Source organism: Cynocephalus volans, chromosome 13 (genome assembly GCF_027409185.1).
Source record: "Cynocephalus volans isolate mCynVol1 chromosome 13, mCynVol1.pri, whole genome shotgun sequence".
In the NCBI taxonomy this organism is placed as follows: Eukaryota; Metazoa; Chordata; class Mammalia; order Dermoptera; family Cynocephalidae; genus Cynocephalus; species Cynocephalus volans.
In genome coordinates, this window is record NC_084472.1 from 58,040,155 (window position 1) to 58,064,169 (window position 24,015).

Below are 24,015 nucleotides of genomic sequence, written 5' to 3' on the forward strand. Positions count from 1 at the left end.
AATTTCCCTATATCTGATACACTCATATCTTCAGGATTGCAGCTCAGATAATACTGTTGTCTGACAAGAAGTTAGGAAAGGAAGATGAAGGGATCAACCTGGGAACCACGCCAGAGAGGAATCCTCATTTTGTCCCTAAATCATATCAATTCCCAGAGTTTTGACTCTTTCCAGCTGTCTCATAGTTGCTACAACCTTTGAGCCCTGTCCGCTGACTCCCATGTTTGTAGTCATTAACATGTCAGGATTGTAGAGTATTCGGCTCAGTTTTAAAACTTTTGTTTATTCAGCTGTGGGATATGTTTGTCCCATTAAACTTGTTTCAAAAGCCTAATAAGAAAAAAAAAAAAAAAAAGTAAAGAAGAAAGGAAAAATGGGGGAGTTTGTGGCTCTAAAATCCCTTGAGGAAATAGAAGCAATAGGTGAGCAGGTCACACAGCTCAGGAAGCTAAATTGAACAGCCTTTCTGGAGATACTGGTACACAGCTGATCAGTTCTTTGGTTCTTAATTAATTTGTTCTCTTATAGAAAGATTTTTCTCTCTCTCACTCTTTGTCAATATATCTTGATAATTTCTGTCTCTGTCTGATTGGTGTTCAGTTATTCTAGTCAATAATCAAATAATAATCCCCACCCTCACCCCAGAGCTGCTGCAGGAAAAAACAAACAACCTTTGAAAGTAGCTTAAAACACACTTTGCAAATCCTATGTAATAAGTTAAAAAATGTTTGAATAATATAGAAATTCAAGTATAAAAGACATTCCAAGACAATGAGTATTTCAAATAAAATAGATCTCTGCTTCTCTATTTATCTAGTAGAGAGATTTGGATTGAAAGGTATGGGTCAAACATGACGAGGGCTCTATAAAGAGACCCAACTGGAAAAAGCAAAGAAAATATAAATGTTATTAAGTGAAATATTTAATTTAGTTGGAAGTGTAAAGCATGAGAACTTGCTTTAAAAAGTATCTACCGCACTTTTCTCTTCTCTTCTTTACTTTTCTCTTCTCGTCTTGTCTTTTCTTTTAATCAGTCAATGAAAATTTTACCCAGGATTCCAAAATGTCACCTGGAAAAGTGCCACTGTGGGAGGGGCAAAGGTGATATATTTCCATTCCTGACAGGGTGTGGATTAAAACCTACCTGGCCAGCTGTTAGCAGCAACTCTGGAGGCAAGAAGGTAAATAAATGCTCACATTGCCTAATGTCATTTTTAACAATGAACGCTGCATTGGAAAATTATTTTAAATAATACAAACCCAAAAGGGATGTGATTGAAACCAAAGGATATGCTATTTCTATTAGGTCAAACACCTTTTAGAAAAAGGCTAATTTGTTTTATGGTGTTTTGGATTTTCTGCAGATTTGGTAATACTCACTAGGAGATATCACCAATATCTGTCACCTCCCTCAGTCCCCAGCCACCTTGTCAGATGTCTGATGTATGTGATTGATTTTTTAAAAATGTGGATGTTTGAATAAGATTTTAAACCTTCACATACTTGACAGATTGTATTTAATCTTTTGATGAATTATTTCTGAAAAATAAAATGGTATGATATTTAGAATATTTATATTTTAAATAACATGAGTTTAGGTTTCTCTTTTGCACTGTAAGTTGGAAAACACTTTTGATTGCATCTTTCATAAGTATGTCTTTGTTTTTAGGTGTTGTTTATTATTTAGCTTGCTATGACCTGGCTTGGATATTTATTCCAGCATAATAGCATCTACCTGTATAAAGTTGGAATTTCATTCTTGGGTTATTAGTAGCTTTGTGGAAATTATAAAAATTATGACATGAAATACTTTTGGAGTATAAATTTTTTTCTTCTTACTATACATAGGAAAGAACAATTTCACTCAGAATATTTTGGGTTGTTAGAACATCTACATAGTCTAAACTTCCACATTTTCATTATAAAGAAAGCCATATTTTAATAAGTGAACTGTTTCTAATATAGTAGAAAATTGATCAAAATCTGATTTGACTAGGTAACATCTCTTGATTATAGCTGCCTGTAGTATGTGGAGTTGATATGAAATACTAAATAGTCATCTAATATTTCAGACATTAGAATTATCTATAATAAAAAAGGGGCTGATGATAACAAATAAATCCATAAATACTTACTAAATGCTCTTATGTGCTGCCATTGTATTCTTTACTGATAGATACAAAGATGAATAAAAAAACATCAAACCTACCTTTGAGAGAATTACGTTTTGGAAGTAAAGACAGAAATATAAAGAACAGTTACCTTACAGTGTGTTAAGGAAAATAAGAGAAACATAAATACTGTGTGCTTATTGTATACAGTGGTGACTAATTAACTCTTTGGGGAAAGAAGGTGGAGGATAGTCAAAGATGGTTTCACGTCAGAGGTTAAGCCATAGAGAAAGAAAACAAGCAAAACAGATCATGTGTCGACACTTCAAAAACCTTAAAAAAATGAAAAAATACCTTTATTAAAAAAAAAAAGTTAAGAACTTAAGATAATTAATATTTCAAAAAATTGTTTTTTTGAAAACTAACAACATAAATTAAAATCTTGCAAGGAAGATTTTCTTTCTTATAAAAAATTGGAAATGGAAGTTTTAAAGTTAAAAACGTGTTACTGTCAATGTTTTGAAATGATAGAAGATAGCACCAAAAAATATTGACAATTTTAAGTAAATCAGAGTAAAAATAATTCTGTAACAACAAAAACAAACAATAAAATGAAGGAGCCTACAGTAGCTGCAGAAAGTTTTTTTAAATTTGAAAAACATATAATGTCTCTATAACACAAAGAGCTTATAATAATAAATAAATGATTAAGTCTCCAGTAGGTAATTGACAAATGGACACCAAGAGTCAATTAACAGAGGGAATCTATAAACAAAAAAGAACACATGGCCAAGTGTTCAAATGTTAGCAAGTATCAATAATATATGTAAATTACAAAATGATAACTTTTTTTTTTTTTTTTACTTTTTCAATTGTCAAGAATGACAATGACACCATCTGAAGACGGTAAGATTTTGATGCAGCTACTTCATCTGTAACCTTTGGTTGACATTATGAAAGTTAAAAATATTTATAATATTTGACCCAGAAATCCCATTTTGAAGGGATTTTTACATATTCTAAAGGAATAACATGAAAGAAGATACAAGCTAAGATTTTTGTTGTAGAATTATTCATAACAGTGAAAAATGAGAAGCTAATATGAAAATGATCAGCACTAAAATATTATTTTAAGAATTTAGATATATCAATCTAATGGGATACTGTAAGAACATTAAAAGGACAAATATGAAGACAGTGCCAGTGGGATAAACATTTAAGGTACAGCTCTAAGTGAGAACAAGTGCACATCAAATGTGTACGCCTGTGCTATGAGTGCAATATTGGAAAGCACGTGGAAAAATAAAGGCAATTGATTTGTTGATATTGTGAGAGCAAAATACCTTGTCTGCACAATAAATTAGAATCTGAGAATCAAATTCCTTCTTTTATTTCATTAGAGGTTAAATAGTGAATTACCTACTTGGAAAGCATTAGAGTCAGAAATATAATATTTCGGAGAGTGTGGTGCTGATGAGAAATATAATATTTGTATTGATATGAAAATGAGTTTTTCTCTTTTTTACGAATAAAAATGACCTATTATCTCCTCCCTATGTGGCCATGGTAAGTAGGAGGTAATATTGGGGATAGTAGGTATGAAATTATGCAGTCAGTCCCAATTTGAAGATAAGGTTGTTTGCAATCTTGAAATCTCAATCTATATTTATGATACATTTGCACAGATTTCAGTGCAATCTGAAAAAGATTTTTCAGTAAATTTTCAACCTAGAGGGGCAACCCTTATGTAGCTTGTAGAAGTCTTGGTAGGAAAGACTGTGGCCTGAGATGCCCCCTGGCAGAGAGCTCTCTCCCCCTCTTCAGGACAGTCTTGTCATAGACCCTCAGTGCTGGCAGGTCCTTTCTATGAGCTGTGGCCTTGGTAAGAGACACAAACAAAACATGCACCTGCTGGAAGCATCTTCAGACCATAGGGCTGTGTGTGTGTGGGCCACTCAAGGCATGACCTGTTACAGTGTGAGTGTTATCTGCTCCAGAAGGCAGCGTGGTGTAGGAGGAAAGAGAGTAGCTTTGAAATCAGATTGAATTGACCGATTTGCACACCAGCTGCATCACTTAGTGGTTGGATGTAAAATGAAGATAATTTCTAACTTACAGAATTTCTTGAGAATTAAAGACAATATTTGTGAAATGCCAGGCACATCATAGGCTTAAATCAAATGGTAACTATTATTATAAAGTCACTATAGGGGAGGTAGTATTAATTCATTAAGCTGAATGGATTTTTGAGGACCTTATTATTTTAAAAGGTTATATCCAACCTGTTTGAAAATAATGATGACTGAAGTAAATTACATACAACTTTTTCAAGTTGTAACTTAAGAGGCAGGCTGCATCAGCAATCACCTTTAGACTTAGCCAAATAGTAACTTCTTGGTGTGATGGGTGTTTTCCAGAGGACATGCAAATTGCCTCCTGTTAATGCTTGGGGAGCATGGCCTAATTGCATCTGGAGCCTAAGTTTCATTGGAAAAGTTATTTTTCAGTTTTCCATATATTCTTAGTTCTTGTGTTAAACACAAACTTGCAGTGTCTTAAAATTAACTGCTGTGTTTGGTAAAACATCTACAGTACACTTTAAAATTAAATTTTATGCATATATGTAGATACATACACATACATACAAGTTATATATACAGCTTTATATATAAACACACAGACACACACACACACACACACACACACACATATATAAGTGCATAAGAAATGTGTAAGTTTAATGTATAACCAACACCCAGATCAAAAGATGAAACATTATCAGCTTCCTAGATGTCTCCTTCATGCCTAGGCATCATGGAATTCTGGAACTGGCTCCTACCAGCTCATGTGAGTGGATTCTGTTCACCTTTTCCAAACTCTGGGTACAGTGATATCTTGGTGGTAGTTAAAAATTGACCATTGTAGGGGTATTTACACCAAGGAGATTGGCAGCCACTACAAATCATAGATTTTTTGTTTGTTTTTGGGGAAGTCAGTTTGCTAGTCCACCACTGTCCCTGCCTGATTCTAAAAAATTGTAGTTTACAAAGTTTGCAGAAGTTTTATGCAGAGATGGGCAGAGAGTTTGGGGGTGTTCTGCAGATCACAGAGTGAGTAAGGATAATCCCATGATTAGAAACAAGTACAAAAAGCAGTATGTTCCAGTAGAAATCAGGCCTGGGCATGGGAGGTCTCAGACCTGCTTTTCTCTTGGCCAGCTGCATGGTGTGAGCAAGTCACTTCACCTCATCTGGCCTTTTTTTTTTTTTGAGAAGGGAGTTGGCCTACATGAGCAGTCATGTCCTTTCTAAAGCAGGTAAGACTGATCTTTCAGTTCTGTGTGTGCTCATGCCACAAGGAAACACCCTTCCATTGTGATGCCAGGGGCACCTCTGCGGAGCGAGCAAGGGTCAAGAGAAGCAAGCTGGAACACTTAAAAGAGCTAGATTGGGACCTTCAGTCTCTTCCTCCAACCCCCTTCTTTTCCTTCAATCTTGTCTGACTCTAGTCTTCTCTGAATAGTAGCGAACAAATAACCAGAAAGTCCATTATTGCCTTCTCCTTCTTTGATGCTGAAGGTTTTGATCAGATATGAATCTCAGTTATACCGCCAAGGTTTTAAAAAGACATTAGGCTACCTGTTATACAAACAAACTTTTATGATTAAATAAAATCCTGTGAAATCCCCTCAACTCAGACTGTCTTTGTTTTCTTTACCTGTTCAGTAGACTTGTTACTAAATGGGTAATGTGAGCCGTGTCGTAGAGAAAATATGTTAGATGTGAAGATACTTTCCAGTGTATGCAAGGGGAGTGTATTAGTCCATTTTGTATTGCTATAACAGAATACACAGAACTGGGTGATTTAGAAAAAGGAAAATGAAATTTGTTGCTTACAGTTTCTGAGGCTGGGTAGTCCATCCTTCTGGTGGTGGTGATAGTGACCCAGGGGTCTCACATTGCAAGATGGCGGAAGTAGAGAGAGCAGAGAGAGAAGGACAGACTTTCCTCTTCTTTTAAAGCCCTCAGAACCACGCCCTTGACCACCAGTTTTCAATCCATTCACTACTGCATGGTCCTACAATCCAATCACCTCTTCAAGGCTCCACCTTTCAATTACCACAATAGGATTTCCCACCCTCTTAACAGTCACAGTGGGGGCCAAGTTTCTAATACATAAAACTTGGAGAACACAGTTCAAGCTCCAATGAGTTCTGGGGAGACATAATTCAATCCACTACATTCCACTGCTGGCCCCCCAAAACTCGTGTCTTTTCACATACAAAAACATTAATTTCATCCCCAAAGTCTTAACTTGTTTCAACTCAAGAGTCTGAAGTTTAAAGTCCCATCTGTGAAATCAATACAAGTTATCTAGCTCTAAGATACAACAGTGGGACAAATACAGGGTACATATTCCCACTCCAAAAGGGAGACATAGGCCTAAAGAAAGGAGAAACAGATCCCAGACAAGTCCAAAACCCAGCAGGACAGGCCTTAAATCTTAAAGCTGGTGAATCATGTATCTTGACTCCATGTTCAATTTCCTCTGCACACTGGTGTGGGGGTTTGGTCCCCAAGTCCTCTGGCATCTCTACTCCTATGGCTTTCCTGGTCTCAGGTGATGCTTTAGTTCTTGCAGGCTGGCATTGCATGATGGTAGCCCCACAGGTCTGGGGTCTTCATGGTGGTCCCACTCTCATGGCTCCACTAGACATGGCGCTGATGGAGTTTCTCTGCTGAAACTCCAACCCCACGTTTCCACTTGGTATTGCTCCAGCAAAGGTTGTATCCAGTGACTCCACTTCTGAGACAGATCTCTTCCTGGGCCCTCAGACTTTTCCATACGTCCTCTGAAATCTGGGGGGACGTTCCCAAGCCTCCACAGCTCTGGCATTGCAAGCCTGCAGACCTGACACAACGTGGATGCCGCCAAGGCTTCTGGCTTGTATTTTCCAAAGCTGCATGTCCAGCCACACCTAGAGTCAATTTAGCCATGGCTGGAGCAACCAAGGTGGCTGGGGTGCTGCTGCTAGAAGAAGCATCCCTAGGTGGCCCTGAGCAGTGAGCTTTTTGAAGGTGCCTCAGGCCTGTTCCCTAAAACCATTTTGTCTCCCTAGGCCTTTGGGCCTGAAATGGAAGGTTGGCCCCAGAGGCTTCTGCAATGCCTTCAGGGCCTTTTCCTCCTTCTCTTGATAATCTCATTCTTTTGTGTTAATCTTCTTAGCACCATTAAATTTTTCTTCTGAACATGCTCTCTGCTTCTCCACCACATGGCCAGGCTGCAAATTTTCCTAATCTTTATGCTCTGCTTCCCTTTCAAATTCTGGCTTTATGTCATGCCTTTGCCACCATAACTCAGCATAGGCTGTTGCAAGTAGCCATGCAGCTTCCCTAATGCTTTGCTGCTTAGAAATTTCTTCGGCCAAATATTCTGGTTCACAACTCCTAAGTTCCAACTTCCACAAAGTCCTAGGGCATGGAAAGAATGCAGCCAAATTCCTTGCCAGTTCACAGCAAGGGTGATCTTTGCCCTGGTTTCTGTTAAACTCCTTCTTATTTCTATCTGAGACCTCCTTAGAAGGATCTTTACAGTCCATATTTCTATCAGCATTCTGCTCGCCACCACGTAACCAGTCTCTAAGACAATCCAGACTTTCATCTTTTTGTCTTCTTCTGAGTCCTCCATACTCCTCCAACCTTTGCCTAACACCCAGTTCAAAAGCCACTTCCACATTTTCAAGTATCTGTTAAAAGCAACACCCCACTTTTCTAGTACCAATTTTCTGTATTAGTCTGTTTTTGTTGCTTATAACAAAATACGTGGAACTGGGTAATTTATAAAGAAAATGAAGTTTGTTGCTTACGGTTTCCGAGGCTGGGAAGTCCAAATTCCCTCTCGTGGTGGCAACATTTACCCAGGGGTCTCCCATTGCAAGATGGTGGATGCAGAGAGAGCAGAGAGAAAGAGAGACAGACTCTCCTCTTCTTTAAAGCTCTTAGAACCATGCCCTTGATCACCAGCTTTAATCCACTCACTACTGCACGGTCCTACAATCCAATTACCTCTTCAAGGCTCTACCTTTCAATTACTGTGATAGGATTTCCCACCCTCTTAACAGTAACAGTGGGGGCTAAGTTTCTAATACATAAAACTTGGGGAACACAGTTCAAGCTCCAGTGAGTTCTAGGGGGACATAATTCAATCCACTACGGCTAGCTTTCTGAGGTATGAGGCATTATTGAATTTTCAGACACGCCCAGGACATCATAGAAAACATTCACTTTTTAGGGCAGATTGCTCCTGAAAAAACTCTGATGGCCCATGATTACCCATAAATTAGTTTTAAAATACAGTCATCTGTGTCATGATATTTCATGCACAACGTGACGGCATAAACAATGGCAGTCCCATAAAATTATAACAGCTGTACCATATAGCCTAGGTGTGTAGTAGGCTATCCCATTTAGGTTTGTGTAAGTGCATTCTGTGATGTTTGTGCAATGATGAAATTTCGTAATGACGCATTTTTCAGAACATATTCCTGTCATTAAGGGACGCATGACTGTGCAAAGGATATCTCAAACCCAACTTCACAGGTTCAAAATGAGAAGTGTGAGACAGGTACACATTTGGCATAAAAAATGTAAGCTGAACAAGGGGGCAAAGTATCAATATATGGTGGGCATGCGTTTGATCAGTCTATCCTAAGTTGAGATGCAACTTAGTAGAAATAGCAGATACGTATAGTAGAAAGAGTACTTAGTTTGGGACCAAGTACATGTATGATCTCATTCTTCAGTTTTCTTAGCTGTAAAAGGGGAGTGATAATATCTACTTTGCAGAGTTGTAGGATTAAAATTAATGTAGGTAGAGTATTTAGCACACATCGAGCACATTTTAGGAAAAGTTACCTAATGTTCTCTCTTTGAATTAGGTTTTATAGGCTAAAAAGGCCCACATTAAACTGGGAAAATGTTAAAACAAATGTACACCATTCAATTCAATGCAATAACTATTTCTTAACCTTTACTGTGTGCCACAAGTCTGATGATAAAAACACAAATAAAGGAGCTTACATTTCCTTCTTGGAAATACACAATATCCACAGGCAGTGAGACAAAAGACATTTCATTTGAGAGGCACAGATCCAAGGTGAAATCTATATAAGATTCTCTTGGTACTTCTGGAATAGGTGGGAGGAAGGCAGGAGGAATCTGTTCTTAGGCAAATCACTGTGTTATTTTGGTTATGTATTATCTGTGGTTCTGCACTGTCAAAGAGGATGTTGAACCTAGTGATTTCTAAACCTCCAACATCTTTTAAGATCTATTATCTCTTGAACAATATTAATGACTGGCTAAAGTGCCTCAAGTTCTGTATGTTACATATGGGATGAGTCAAAAGGGAATGAGAATGTTGAGAAGGGACATGACACATGACAATTTGCTGGGTCAAACATATCATCAGTTGCAGAGCAATGAGTGGAGAGTATAAGCAAAGACTTATGCAGAACCAGGCTTAGCCTGTGGAGAAAAATGAGGTGGAATGATGTTTTCTTGGCTGCTAACTTACTGTGGGGAATTATAACCTTTGACTTTATTTTACCTGAATGACAGGAGATCCACCATGAAGTGGGTAGAATTGTGTCTCCCCAAAAGGTATGTTTAAGTTCTAATCCCTATACCTGTGAATATGACCTTATTTGGAAATAGAGTCTTTGCCGTTGTAATCAAGTTAAGATGAGGTTGTACTGGTTTATGAAGGCCCCAATTCAATGACTAGTGTCTTTAAGAGAAGAGGAAAATTTGGATACACACACAGAAGATACAGGGAAGAATGTGAAGACAGAGGCAGAGATCAGAGTGATTCGTCTACAAGCCACGGAATGTCAAACATTGATGGAACCATCAGAAGAGGCATGAAACAGATTTTCCCTGACAGCTTCCAGAATGAACCAACTCTGCTGACACCTTGGTTTTGGACATTTGTCCTCCAGAACTGTGGGAGAATAAACTGCTGTTGTTTAAGGCACTGGTTTGTGGTAATTTGTTATGGCAGCTCTAGGAGACTAATTCACACCACTAAATGAAAATAGACCTCTAACTGTATCAATATTGATATCGACACCAATATTTACATACAGGGATAATGATGACCTTAGTTTTCTAGTTCTTTATAACATATTGAATAATTGTGTATGATTTTAGCTTGGGTGTTTAAAATAAGAATTGTTAACCTGTTTTCCTCTAATCACCATTTTCTCTCTCATTTAGTTTTAGACTGCTGTCAGTTTTATGATGGACTCTATTGTTGAAGCAAACACCAAATTTTGCTTTGATCTTTTCCAAGAGATAAGCAAAGATGATTGTCATAAAAATATCTTTTTCTGTCCTCTGAGCCTCTCGGCTGCCCTTGGCATGGTCCGCCTGGGGGCTAGAAGTGACAGTGCACATCAGATTGATGAGGTACGTATCCAAGAAGGTGCCGCACAGGGTCCTGACCTCTGGGTCCACACTGCACTCTGGGCTTGCTCGGAGCCAGCGTCTACCTCTGCGCTTCATTTGTATTTCTCCACCTTGCTTTCTCTTCAGTCCTACCATTCTTCAAAGTTCAATCAAATTCCACCTACTTTATGGTGCTGTCCCTGTCTTTCAGTCTGACAGGTTTTCATATTCATCTTCTCTGTATCTATCTCTGTCTGCATGTCTGTCAATCTTTCTCTTTATAATTATTGATACCAATATTACCAGTTATTTTAATAAGCGTATGTGTCTTCTTTCTTACTCATTCCATTAAATAAATATTTTTTAAACACCAGGTCAGTATCCAGTGACTAGAGATCTTGACGTCCTCCTTGATGTTTCTCTTTCTCTCTCATTTCACACCACATTTGTCAGAAAACCTTCTTAGCTTTTATTTTGAAATATACCCCAAACCCAGAACCTTCTCAGAGTCTCCCCAGGGTCTCTTCTAACCTGGACACTGCGACAACTTCCTAATAAGCTTCCCAGCTCCCACTATGTATGTTCTCATTACAGCAACCCAAGAGAGCCTTTTAAAACATAAGTCAGATGTATATTTTGCAAATATTTTCTCCCACTCTGTTGGTTGTCTTTTAACTCTGTTAATTGTTTCTTTTGCTGTGCAGAAGCTTTTTAGTTTGATATAATCCCATTTGTTTATTTTTTCTTTGGTTGCCTGTGCTTTTGGGGTCGTATTCATGAAGTCTGTGTACAGTCCTACTTCCCGAAGTGTTTCTCCTATGTTTTCTTTAAGAAGTTTTACTGTTTCAGGGTGTGTATTTAATTCTTTAATCCATTTTGAGTTGACTTTAGTATATGGTGAAAGGTATGGGTCTAGTTTCATTCTCCTGCATATGGATGTCCAGTTATCCCAGCACCATTTGCTGAAGAGGCAGTCTCTCCCCCAGGGTATAGGCTTGGTGCCTTTGTCAAAGATCAGATGGCTGTAGGTGTGTGGGTTGATTTCTGGATTCTCCATTCTGTCCCATGGGTCAGCGTGTCTGTTTTTATGCCAGTACCATGCTGTTTTGGTTATTATAGCTTTGTAGTACAGCTTAAAGTCAGGTAGTGTAATATCCAAAAGACTGTGAATGATAAATGATGGCGAGGTTGCAGAGAAAAAGGAACTCTCATACGTTGTTGGTGGGACTGCAAAATGGTGGAGCCTCTATGGAAAATGGTATGGAGGTTCCTCAAACAATTGCAGATAGATCTACCATATGACCCAGCTATCCCACTGCTGGGAATATACCCAGAGGAATGGAAATCATCAAGTATACCTGTTCCCCAGTTTTCATCGCAGCACTCTTTACAATAGCTAAGAGTTGGAACCAGCCCAAATGTCCATCATCAGATGAGTGGATACAGAAAATGTGGTACATCTACACAATGGAATTCTACTCTGCTATAAAAACGAATGAAATACTGCCATTTGCAACAACATGGATGTACCTAGAGAGAATTATATTAAGTGAAACAAGTCAGGCACAGAAAGAGAAATATCTCATGTTCTCACTTATTTGTGAGAGCTAAAAATAAATAAATAAATAAATAAATAAATACACAAAAAAAACTCCGGGGGTGGGAGGAGGGAAGAAGACAGAACAATTACAATTCCTTGTAGTTGATACGACAAGTGAACAGAAAGGACATTGCTGGGAGGGAGGGGGGAGAGAGAGGAGGGAGGGAAGTTTCGGTAATGGGCCACAATAATCAACCACAGTGTATATTGACAAAATAAAATAAAATTTGGAAGAAAAACAAACAAACAAACAAAAACAACCAAACCAACAAAAAAACGCATAAGTCAGGGCCTGTTTCTCGTCTGCTCAAAACCCAGACTTCTCTTTTTGCTCATGAGAGAAGTCTGAGTTCTTACAATGGCCCATGAAGACCTGGGGATCTAAATGCCAGGTAAACCCTGTGACCCATTTCTCTCTCTCCCTCCTCCTCACCTGTCACACTGGCCTCCAGGCGTCCCTGTGTAAACCTTGTCCACTCCTGCCTTGGGGCCTTTGCTCCAGCTCACTTTGCCTGATGGCTCTTCCCACAGATAGCTGATCTCTTGGCTTTTTCTCTCGTTTAAGACTTCTATCAGAGTTTACTTCCTCTAGGAGGCCTACTCTGCCCTTCCAATCTAATGCTGCATCCTGGCCCCCAATCCCACAAGAGATCCTAGCTACTCTACCCCACATGGCATTTTCCACCATCTAACACATCACACAGGCAATTAATTACTATGTATATTGCATTTTGTATGCCTCCTACACTAGAATATGATCTCCTGGAGGGCAGGGGTCTTTGTTCTAGAATAGTGCTCAGTTTACAGTAGCTGCCCAATAAATAATTATAGAATAAATGAACAAAAGTGCCAAGAACAACTCCTCAAATGATCTATAAGCTCCCAAGGTTGGTCTTATACTTCCTTGGATCTAGCACATAGCACAAGGGTTTTGTATGAATAATATGTTGCCTCTGTATACAGAGGAGTCAAATTTATGGATTAAAGCATGTTTGGGGTCGGTCTGCTTTATGCATCTACCTAGATATGGAGTATTATTACTGTCTTATTTAATTAGCAAAACCTAGCTTTAGAGTGTAGTTTGCATCCTCCAGGTCAGGTTTCAGATGTTCTATCCCCAGGCCCTTGGGGACCGCCTGAGGGCACATTGGGTCTGAACAGTGCAGGACACCCTACTTGTCTTCCTTCTTTCTGCAAGGCTCTGGATAACTTGTCTTTTGCTATCCTCACTTCCTTGATTGATTTGAAATTCTAGATCAGCACTGTGCAACACAAGTATATTATGAGCCACAAATGTTATTTAAAAAATTGTAGTAGCACATTAAAAAAGTAGAAATAGATCAGACTACTTTTAATAATAAATTTTATTTAATCCAGTATATCTAAAATATTGTCATATCAGCTTGTAATCCATATAAATATTTTAATGAGATAGTTCACATTTTTTGTTTCTCATACTGTCTTCAGGATCTGGTGTGACTTGTAGTCAATTCAGACTGGCCATCTATAAAGTGGTCAGTAGCTACATGTTGCTCAGGGATACCTCTATGTTCTTTCAGTTTGATTATATTCATTCTTAAACGCAGCCCCAGGGGGTGGCATTCTGTTACTTCCCCTCCATTCTACCTCACAAGCATTTACTCTCCTATAAACTATTGTTGATTGTTTTGTTTGACTATGTAATCATGGTCATTGCCACGTTATAAAAATATTTCTGAAGTTATTCAGACTTCCAACCATTTATATTGTCTGAAAGACCCTATCTCATTATCGCTCAGGTATTACACTTCAATGAATTTTCCTGGAATGAAAGCAAACAACCTGATCCCTGTCTGAAAAGCAACAAACAAGAATTGCTGGCTGACAGCTCCCTGGAAGGACAGAAAAAAGTGACAGGTTCTCTGAATCAGCAGGTGAGCCACCACAACAATCCCCTGCCCTCTTCTTTACAAACGGCTCATTCCAGCTGTACTATATTTGGCAGTGGTTGCTTATTCCTAAATGTCAGCAGCAATAACCTCATAGGATCTGTGATTCCTTTCTGATTATGTGTCTTATTCATCCTTGTCTGTGAGCTAATTTCCTGAAAAGTAGGCTCTAGTGTCTTCTGTTCATGATAAATGAACTTAGGTTCTAGCTTCTACAGGCTGCAGGTCCCCAAGACAGAGCATGGTTGAAGATGAAGGGCAGGAGGGAGTAGAGTTCAGCTGCAGAATTCTTACTCTTTCTCCGCCTCTGCCTACTCTATTTTGTGCTGAAATCTGTATTGACATCCAAAACTTAGATTGGCTGTCTCATACCTGGAGCAGGACAGATATTCTCCAGGTTATATACACCACTACCTTAGAAAGATTAAGAGGAGGGTGGAGAGATGATCATCTTTCTTGTATCTTTTTGGATACATAGGAAGTTAGGGTGCACCCATCTAAAACAATGTGCATGGCTGAGTCTGGGGATTTTCTGGGTGATCTCGATACCCATGTGGAAGGCATAATATCCCACTGGTCCACTTCCCACCCTCCATTTCTCTATTTTTTCCAGGTTGCTCCCCTACATGGTAATGCGGAGAAATGACATCTCCTCAAGCAGCTCTAACTTGCTTCTGTGCAAAATGCCCATACTTTGGTGGTGTTTAGCTCTTCTGATAGTCACGTTTAAAGTCACATTTTGTTTCTTCTTTTGTTAGGCTGAGTCCTCAAATGATGAGAGTGGACTGCTCAGCTGCTACTTCGGGCAGCTTCTCTCCAAATTAGACAGGATCAAAACTGATTACACCCTGAGTATTGCCAGCAGGCTTTATGGAGAGCAGGAGTTCCCAATCTGCCCGGTGAGTCACACACAACTGGTGGTTAAAGCCACTGCATAGCAGGCTATTTAAAAATAAGCGAGTAGCTGGATTACTCTCCTGCCATCTCTAATACAAACCTCTTTCACAGGTGATGATATTCTGCAGGCTGGCGGGGATCCAGGACCCACCTTTCTGTCCCATGCTTTTGTTTCCTTCCTTCCCATTTCCAGCTTGAGCAGTTTATGAGGTCTGTTGTGAATAGAGTGGAATAGAGTGGGTAGAAAAAGAGTTATGTGAGTATCAGCCTTCAGAGCATGTGTGGGTTTGGAAATGGCATTTTCTCATGACCGTTTTTCCTCATCAAGGGGCCTGGTAGATGCACATTGTAGCTCCTCTACCTGCTGGCTGCCCCCAAGGCACTTCTCAAAATCACCTTTTGCACCATGCTCAGCCCCCGCCTGCCTCCTAGTGAAATTGTGCTCTCTATGCTCATTAAAAATGGAGTGGTGATGCAGGAGACTGCATTTGGAGCCAAGAGGCACAGGTCTTGTCTCTGTGGCTAAACAGCTTTGTGTCTAGAGCAAGGTGTGTCTCAGTCTAGGCTTCTGTTTCTTCTCTAGTCTCTAGAAGGAGCCACTTACTAAGCAATAAATGTGAGGGTTGTGACCACTGGCAAAGATGTAATCCAGCTAACTTAACTTGAGCAAAATAAGTGTGTACTCTTACAATGGAAATGAGATTAAAAAAGTACTCTTTGAGATATAAATTCACATATCATACAATTCAACCTGTTAAAAAAGTACAAATCAATGGTTTTGACTTACATTGTTAATTTTTAAGAAATTGTGGTAAAATACATGTAACACAAAATCTCCCATTTTAACCATTTTTAAGTATACAATTCAGTGGCATTGATTCCAGTCACAATTTTGTATTACCACTACCTATTTCCAAAACTTTTTCATCACCCCAAACAGGAACTCGGCAACAATCAAGTGGGGTTTTAATTCTTCAAATCAGAAGAATTTTGCAGCTGTGTCTCTTAAGTTACTTGATATTTATCTTGTGATGTCTCCACAAATGAATTGTTTAAATAAAAGGATATCTGGTAGGAAAGTCTCCTTTGGTTGTGACTATAGACTGCTTCATGAATAATGTTCTATGTCCTAACTTGTCACTATAGCAACTGAAATGTCTCTGGCTGATTAAGACTGGGGACAGATAGAGATGGACATGCCTGTTCCTCCGATGTTAAATGAGCAGATACATCTTTCCCATGAGGCTTCTTCAGACTGTTTCACACTAAACTATTCTCAGCCCCACATGGTTTTATTATATTCTTTTCCATTTATTCCGATTGAACAGGAATACATAGATGGTGTGATTCAATTTTACCACACAACAATTGAAAGTATTGATTTCCGGAAAGACACTGAAAAGTCCAGACAAAAGATTAACTTCTGGGTTGAATGTCAATCCCAAGGTAAGAAAGACCAAACACATTGTAGCTGGTATTCCTTTCCATCTAAAAGAAAACCACTCAGCCTAGCTTTTGAGATTGCTTGTCTGCTGGGACCAGATGTTCACATATGTGGACTGTGTTCAGAAACTTGTTTTGGACAGCATGAAACAGTTAAAATGGTTAGATATTTTTTATTTTTTAAATTTTTTTTCTGAGAATGATAAAATATTCTTGAACAAGGTTTCTGTCCTCAGGTTTGGAGTGTTACTTATTGCTGTTGCTATTTAAGGCTTAGCCTCTCCATTCTGAATTTACTTCTGAATTCAGTGTAGCAAACAAGTGAGCGGCCTCGATTCTCCTCTAAGTCTTTTTCTCCTCTGTTTCTTGTTTCTTGTCTTGTCCCTCTGCACCATCTCCCCACTGGATTTATTTCCCACCATCCCCATTTCAGAGACTCAAACCACCCTGAGTCTATGTTTTATGGGAGGACGTTGTCTGTGGTCTTGTTGGCATTCTGCAGGAAAGAAGGGAGGAGACCCGCCCCTCAGTGCTGATGCTCCAGGTGGGGCTTAGAGAGTGCCCCCTCTACTGGTGCACGTGTGGATTTGAACACCAGAATGTACTCTTCCCCTGAGCCCTAAATGTCAGTGACTTGCAGGGTTAGGTCAAGTTGCTGCACACAGACTAAGGGCATTTTTTGATTGCCAGCGTGGGGCTCGGGATAATGTTCACATGCAGTGTAAAGTTTGGAGTACACGGGAGAACACAGGTGGTGCAGTACTTCTCCTGCCTTCCAAATAAGGCCATGACCAGGGCATCTGCACACGTTCTGTGTGACTGGCAGCCTGGCAACAACAGTTGACTGACTTTGGTTTGTCTTTAGTACCCAGTGCAACACTTTCTGCCCCTCTCTCTTCCATTTGGGGCTTCCTCTCTCTATCTCCTATCTACTCTCCCCTGCCTTGCCTTTCTTTGGGAGAAGCCCCCAAATTCCAAAATTACCTGTCCTTCCTTCTTCTGCATGCCACAAAAATTTCCGTTCCTTCAAGGCTCCACTCAGCTGTCAAGAGGAAAGCAATTCACTAAAGAAATTCATACCAAGTCCTAAAAATGTAGTTTCTTCTTAGGTATTAACTCTCCCAGAGTATTGTAGGTGTAGATGATGTCAACATAATCTACTATTATGAAATTTAAGTAGAGATCTTCTTGAAGTGGAAGGGTCTTTCCTGAAGGGTCTTTATCTTTCCTAAGATCTTAGCAAGCATTCAGTTAATTGGTGATTTGGTAGAAAAGAACATGCCCTGAAGATGGACTATTGCCTGAGAACATGGGGCTTTTCCATTAACTGTGTTAATGTGGAACGTGCCCAGAGTGGGGCCAAGAGCTAAAAGGCCCAAGACTGATCCTGGCTAGTCTTGCTGCTTCTTGGCTGTGTGGCCTCACCTGTCACTGGCTGCAGTTTGTTCTTCTATGAAGAAGAAATAACAATACCTCCTTCTCAGGTTCATGTGGCATGGAATGAGAGAGGACATGTGAATGTTCCTATAAAATAGGTTTTATATCATGGGCTATGACATGTGTATTTTTGTTTATATAAAATATTTTCAAAAATTTCATGGGAAGGTTCATATTATCTTTTAATTCTGTTTTTCCACAAACTTTTTGAAGTACCATATGTAAGTATATATACTAAGCTGTGGTAAATACTTGAGACAGGAAGTTTATACAATAGTTCTTTTCTCAAGGCTATTATAATGTAGTCAGGTAACTGGATCTATAATTTGAAAGATAAGCCATGGTATCTGTAAAGCTAGGCGACTATGCAAACTGCCAGGTTACAGCAATAGCTATGCTAAAGCCAAAAAGTTTCATTATTTTAGTCATACTAAGTTTCCATTTGTACTGTCAGGGCTAGGGCTCAAACCCTTCAAACCCATTTTACAGGCTGGGTCACCAGACCCCTCACATGCAGGTCCACAAATGAGGTAATTGGGAAAGGTCCTGGGAGCCATTTGCAGACGACTCGAGCTCAGTCCTCAGCAGCAGCAGGTTACAGTAGCCTCCAGCAGCAGTAGCAGCCTCCCTGTATCCCTCCCCACCCCCGGAGGCATCCCGGGGGCAGGGGCATTATGGATTAGAGACACTCATCCTTTATACTGAAGTCCATAACCCAGGACACCTGGGTGCACATGCGTAATTACATCAGACAATAACCAAGGAACACCTGGGCGCACGTGCATATTTACATTAAATGCTCGGCAAGATTCTGAAAACCTGAGGGGCCCTGACCATTTTCCTTCACTTTCCCTACAGTATCAGATGTCTAATGACAAGATCCAACCACAAAGGATACAGAGAATTAAAGGAGAGTCCCTCAGTTACAGTGCTCTGAATTGGATCCCCCTTCAGGATGGAGTGAGAGAGTTCCTCCCCCCACCACTCCCACCATTACTTCCACTTACCCCCGCCCAGGACTATGAGTGGCTTAATATTTGCCGGGCTAGGGTCCACAGACCCTTCAAACCTGTTGTACAGACTGGGTTACAGACCCCTCACGTGCCAGGCTGAGTCACCAGACCCCTCACATACAGGTCCACGCACTGGGTAATTGGGAAATATCCTGGGAGCTGTTGGCAGACGACACGACCTCAGTCCTCAGCTTCCTCAGCAGCAGCAGCAGCAGCAGCAGTAGCCTCCTGCAGGGGCCCTGGGGCCCTGGCAGCAACAGCCTCCAGCAGCAGTAGTAGTGGCCTCCCTGTGGTGCCCCTGGGGGTGTCCCGGGGGTTGGGGGCACTGTGGATCAGAGCCACTCTTCCTTTATATTTAAGTCAGATAACCCAGGACACCTGGGTGCACAAGTGCAATAACATTAGACAATAACCAAGGAACACCTGGGACCATGTGCATATTTGCATCAAATGCTCTGCAAGATTCTGAACATCTTGAGGGATCCTAACCATTTATCTTCACTTTCCCTACAATATTCTTGGGTTCATTCTTGAATGAGACACTCTCTAGCCTTAGGGGTGTTAAGCTGCATTAATAAAAATCTGTATACATGAATACTTTTGATACAATTCATACTCAGGATATTCTCTGGGACCTTTTCTTTAGGTAAAATCAAGGAACTCTTCAGCAAGGACACCATTAACAATGCGACTGTACTGGTACTGGTGAATGCTGTTTACTTCAAGGCCAAATGGGAAAAACATTTTGACTGTCAAAACACAGTTGATGCACCTTTCTTTCTAAATGAGGTACTATATTAGAGCCCATGGTTTTCTAGATGTTTCACTCATACTTTACACTAAGAATGATTTGCAGTATGTATACTCAAATCTAAAACTTGGGTCTCACAGTCACAGTTTACATATATAATAAAAATATTTTGTTATAAGTAAAAATCAGTACCTGAAGTTCATTGAGTATTTTACTGCCAAGTATTTACTGCACTGAATATTTTCCATTTGTCATTTCATTTATTCCCCCAACTAACATTATGAAATGGGTGTTGTTATTATTTCCACTTAGAATTTGAATGAAAAAAATGCAAAGGCTAAGTTACTTAGCCAAATTCATGCATTGGAATTCCTATCTGTGAGCATTTGTCTCAAAAACCCGAATGGGAGGAAAGGGCAGGGGTCAGAACCCAGGTTGGCTTTGTTATTGGGAACACGTTTTTCTCCCAAGTGCTGACTATCTTCACCTGTGGATTGATGACCTTCCGTCCCCCGTCCCCCACCTCGAGGTACTTGTGAGGTTTAAGTTGCCTGAGGTGGTGCCCTTTCCTCTGAAGGAAGCCTGTGGAGCAGGTTTTGTTATTTAATGTGTAGATGACTATTGTTCAACCACGGCTCACACTGGTGCTATGGTGGGGTCATCCAGGCCAGAGGGGACAGGGGTGGCATGAGGCCAAGAGGCTGGGCTAGATGAGGCATTGAGGAAGGAGAGCTGATGGGGTTTGTTTCTGCTGACGAGGCTGTGGGAGATGCTTGGATAGAAAGTCTGCCGACAGGTAGTCTTGGGAGCTGCAGAACTGGTTAAGAATACGGAAAGATAAAATGTCAGCAAAATAAGGGCCAACTGATCAGTGGGCAGACTCCAAAGTTGGGTCACTGGTGTGACTCAGGACTTCCAGTGCAGACTCTTCTCATCTTAAATAGCCCCTGTTCTCAGGGAAGCTGGAGCCAGGTGAGTTTGTGAGTTTGCCATCATGGTCCTGTGACTTCCTGTGACTTTCCTGTCTACTGCAGCATGAAAAGAAGAGTGTGAAGATGATGACTCAGAAAGGTCAATTTAGAATTGGCTTCGTAGAGGAGCTGAAGATGCAGATCCTTGAAATGAGATATACCAAGGGGAAGCTCAGCATGTTTGTCCTGCTGCCTTCTCGCTCTGCAGATAATGTGAAGGGCCTGGAAGAGGTAAATCTTCCTTTTCATGTCTCTACAAAACATGTCGTTATAGATCTTTGGAGAACAGTGCTATCTACTACCTACCATCCTGAGGAAGGTTCGTATCTGAGCTATCAGATGTCAAAGAATATAGAAGAATCTGAATTAGATTAGATATCATTCCTCATTTGTTTAGACCTAAAGAACAAATGTCAAAAATGTTGGAGTTTCCTCTCTAATCTCATAGCTCTCTGCAATCATTCTTCCAGACCAAAGAAACTGGATTCTGAGTCAGTTGAGAATGGCTACAAATGAAACAGATTTTCCTTTTCTCTGAATATCCTGATTTCTGGACTCTTTTAAAACTATTTTTCTGTAGCTCGGTTAAAGACCCTTTGGCCGAATCCTGTTTTGGGGTGCATGTAACTTGATAGGAATATAAGTACTGATACTGGAATAGATTGCTGGTGAGGTAGGAGTTAATGAGGGCTGGGGAAGCTTAGCTACATATTTACATATTGTTCAAACGGCTAAAGTGAAGTAGGGGGAGAGTGAAAGTGAGAGAGAAATACTGATATTGTAATTAGAATGTCAAAACAACGATTATTCAAAATTTACTCTGTGCCAGCACTATGTTAAGTACTTTACGTACATTATTTTGTTTAGTCCTTGCAAGAGTCTAATTGTATTACCTCCGTTTTATCAAAGAGCAAATTTAACTTTAGGATGTTAGGGCTTGGCCAGACTCACCCAGCTAATCAACTGAGCTTTGGACTCTAGTCTGTCAAACATCAAAGTGTGATGGAACTCAGATGGTCCTGTGACTTCTTCTAAAGAGAGAAGGGATATGCTGGAGGAGTTTTTAAATGAAATCAGACTATTTTGAGGCTTCGAGAAAGACCTCGAAGATTGTCACTGAGTATTGAAATGGACTCAGGCACTTTGAAGTCGTTGGGGCATTCTTTGCAGGCTCATAATCTGACCCTAAATATTATTTTCTTCCTCTTGTAGCTTGAAAGGAAAATTACCTATGAAAAAATACAGGCCTGGAGCAGCTCAGAAAATTTGTCAGAAGAAATGGTTGCGCTCTCCTTCCCCCAGTTCACCTTGGAAGACAGCTATGATCTCAATTCTATTCTACAAAACATGGGCATTATGGACATCTTTGATGAAATGAAGGCTGATCTTACTGGAATCTCTCCAAGTCCCAATTTGTATTTGTCAAAAGTGATCCACAAGACTGTTGTAGAGGTGGATGAAAATGGCACGCAGGCTGTGGCCACCAGCGGGGCTGTTGGCATGGGCAGGTCAATGCAGTCCTGGGTGGAGTTTAATGCCGACCACCCGTTCCTCTTTTTCATCAGACACAACAAAACCCAAACCATTCTCTTCTATGGCAGGGTCTGCTCTCCTTGAAAGGGGTGCAGAGTTTAGTCCCGGGGAGCTGGAGAAAAATGGCAATATAACCTTCCCCTGGTATAACATAGGCACTTTCTTCGCTAATATCTAAAGCTGACTGCATTCCCTTCCAGCTCCACACTCCCTTCCTCCAGCCACCAGCTCTCATGTGTCCTGATCTTTCTGCCACGTGTAGCTCATTTTCATCTAAGTTTGTCAGTATTGAAGGACAATTGCTCCCTCTGTAACCCTTCACCATCCTAAACTTTCAAGCATATAAATTCACCCTCTGAGACCTGAAGGTAACACAACTCAGAACGGTATTGATTTTATTTGTTACCTACTTCCTTTTGAAGAAACTTGAAAGTTCAAGTTATTAGACCACTTCTCAGAAGCCACTTTAACATGGTGGCAAGAGAAAATATTTGATTGGAATATGTTTTGCAAACTCAGTTCTATCTCAGTTATAATTGTGATCATCACTGGGCAATATGCTCTGCCTCTTCCCCTATACCTTCTACTGCGTGGAAGATGTCCTGTGAGATCTTTTCACTTGGTGGAAGGTAGGGCTTGGGGTGTATTTAAGTGATAGCTCAAGGATATATGAATCCTCCAACCAACACTCATTTTGCACAAAGGAAGAGAAAACTATTTGTCTTGTGAATCTGACATTGACCCAGGAAAGTGGCAAGTGGATTTAGAGGAGATTGGTCTCAGTTTTCCTTATTGAGTCCCCTCGGGCATCATCATTAAGCACTTCCCTCTATCTCTTCTTCACCCCCTTCCTCAGAGAATTCCCATCTGTGGCTAGTTACTTCTACATACCAGCGTGTTGAGGTGGGTGGAGGAGTGCTGCCGTCAAGTGGACTGCTGGGCCCCCCATTCCTGTCTCTCTGTACCTGGCCATGTGGACCTCTTTGTCCTTCCATAGGTCTCTGGGCTGGCCACATTGTGAGTGCGGGTCTGAGCCTGGACATGATGCCCGTGGAAACCCTTGTTAGGAAGACTGTTGGATTTGCATCAAGCTACTGAGGCCCGATGCCTGAGTGTTCAGACTCTGGGGTCTGGGACCTTTGTTGTCTAACATTGCAGTCTGAGTTCTTGATCTCTGCCTTAGCTGAACGTTCTGGAATGACCACTGACATATTGAACTTGAGGTACTGGTCGGTCTCTTTCCTGTGGAGGTGAATTTCTTCCCGGTCTTGGTTGTGGCTTGATTTCCCCACCCTGCCTTATGATTGTCCTTCTCCCAGTTGCCAGTAGGTGTGGCTGTTGCAGTTTTTGCAGGAGAAGGTAGGTTAACTTCATCTGCTCTGATGCTGGATCCCTTCCCTTGTCCTCCTCTATCCTGGAGATTTCTCCAGGCTGTGAGAGACAAGTTCCACATCCTTCGTACAGCCTTCTCAATGTTAAAGCTCATTTATGGTATAAAAAACATTCTCATTGGTAATGTGAGGCAGTCCTTTCCCAAGAACGTATGTCCCATGGGTCAAATTTATCTCAGATAATCAAAAGCTAAGACTCCTCTGTGTTTCCTTTTGGGGCTGACCTTTGAGGGCTGATTCCATGCCTGACCTGGCATCTGCCAGACTCTGAGCTGGATAACTATGACCTATATATAGTTCTGGCATTGTCTGTCATTTCTTATGTTCTTAGTCTTTCACTTGTTAAACATGTTTTCTCATTTTTATTGGGATTGCTCAGAATTTGAACAATGAAGGGGAAAATTTATCTATTTCCAGTAGTGAAAGAGTATGATTCTTAAATCTTTCTGTAAATCGGTAAGTCTTTCTGTAAATTTAGTAAATTTACCAAACT

At 40.4% G+C, this 24,015-nt stretch overlaps 1 protein-coding gene across 2 annotated transcripts; it reads left to right on the top strand.

Moving 5' to 3' along the window:
* Positions 1-10,411: 10,411 nt before the first annotated feature.
* Positions 10,412-22,215, top strand: SERPINB12 (serpin family B member 12). 2 transcript variants are annotated; one of them, XM_063076415.1, is made up of 7 exons: positions 10,412-10,579; positions 13,937-14,071; positions 14,845-14,985; positions 16,312-16,429; positions 19,523-19,665; positions 20,662-20,829; positions 21,811-22,215. In XM_063076415.1, exons 1-7 carry the CDS (start codon positions 10,412-10,414, stop codon positions 22,213-22,215), a joined length of 1,278 nt encoding a protein of 425 aa, XP_062932485.1. The 2 variants fall into 2 exon arrangements, with proteins under 2 accessions (XP_062932485.1, XP_062932486.1); XM_063076416.1 differs by having other exon boundaries at positions 13,937-14,017; positions 14,851-14,985.
* The last annotated feature ends 1,800 nt before the right edge of the window (positions 22,216-24,015 follow it).

What these genes read in the sequence shown, in the direction of transcription:
- SERPINB12 (XM_063076415.1), top strand. Translation starts at nt 10,412, where the DNA reads ATGGACTCTATTGTTGAAGCAAACACCAAATTTTGCTTTGATCTTTTC. An exon ending in AGGAGTTCCCAATCTGCCCG is followed by an intron (nt 14,986 to 16,311) that starts GTGAGTCACACA and finishes CCGATTGAACAG; the next exon opens with GAATACATAGATGGTGTGAT. An exon ending in GGTTGAATGTCAATCCCAAG is followed by an intron (nt 16,430 to 19,522) that starts GTAAGAAAGACC and finishes CCTTTTCTTTAG; the next exon opens with GTAAAATCAAGGAACTCTTC.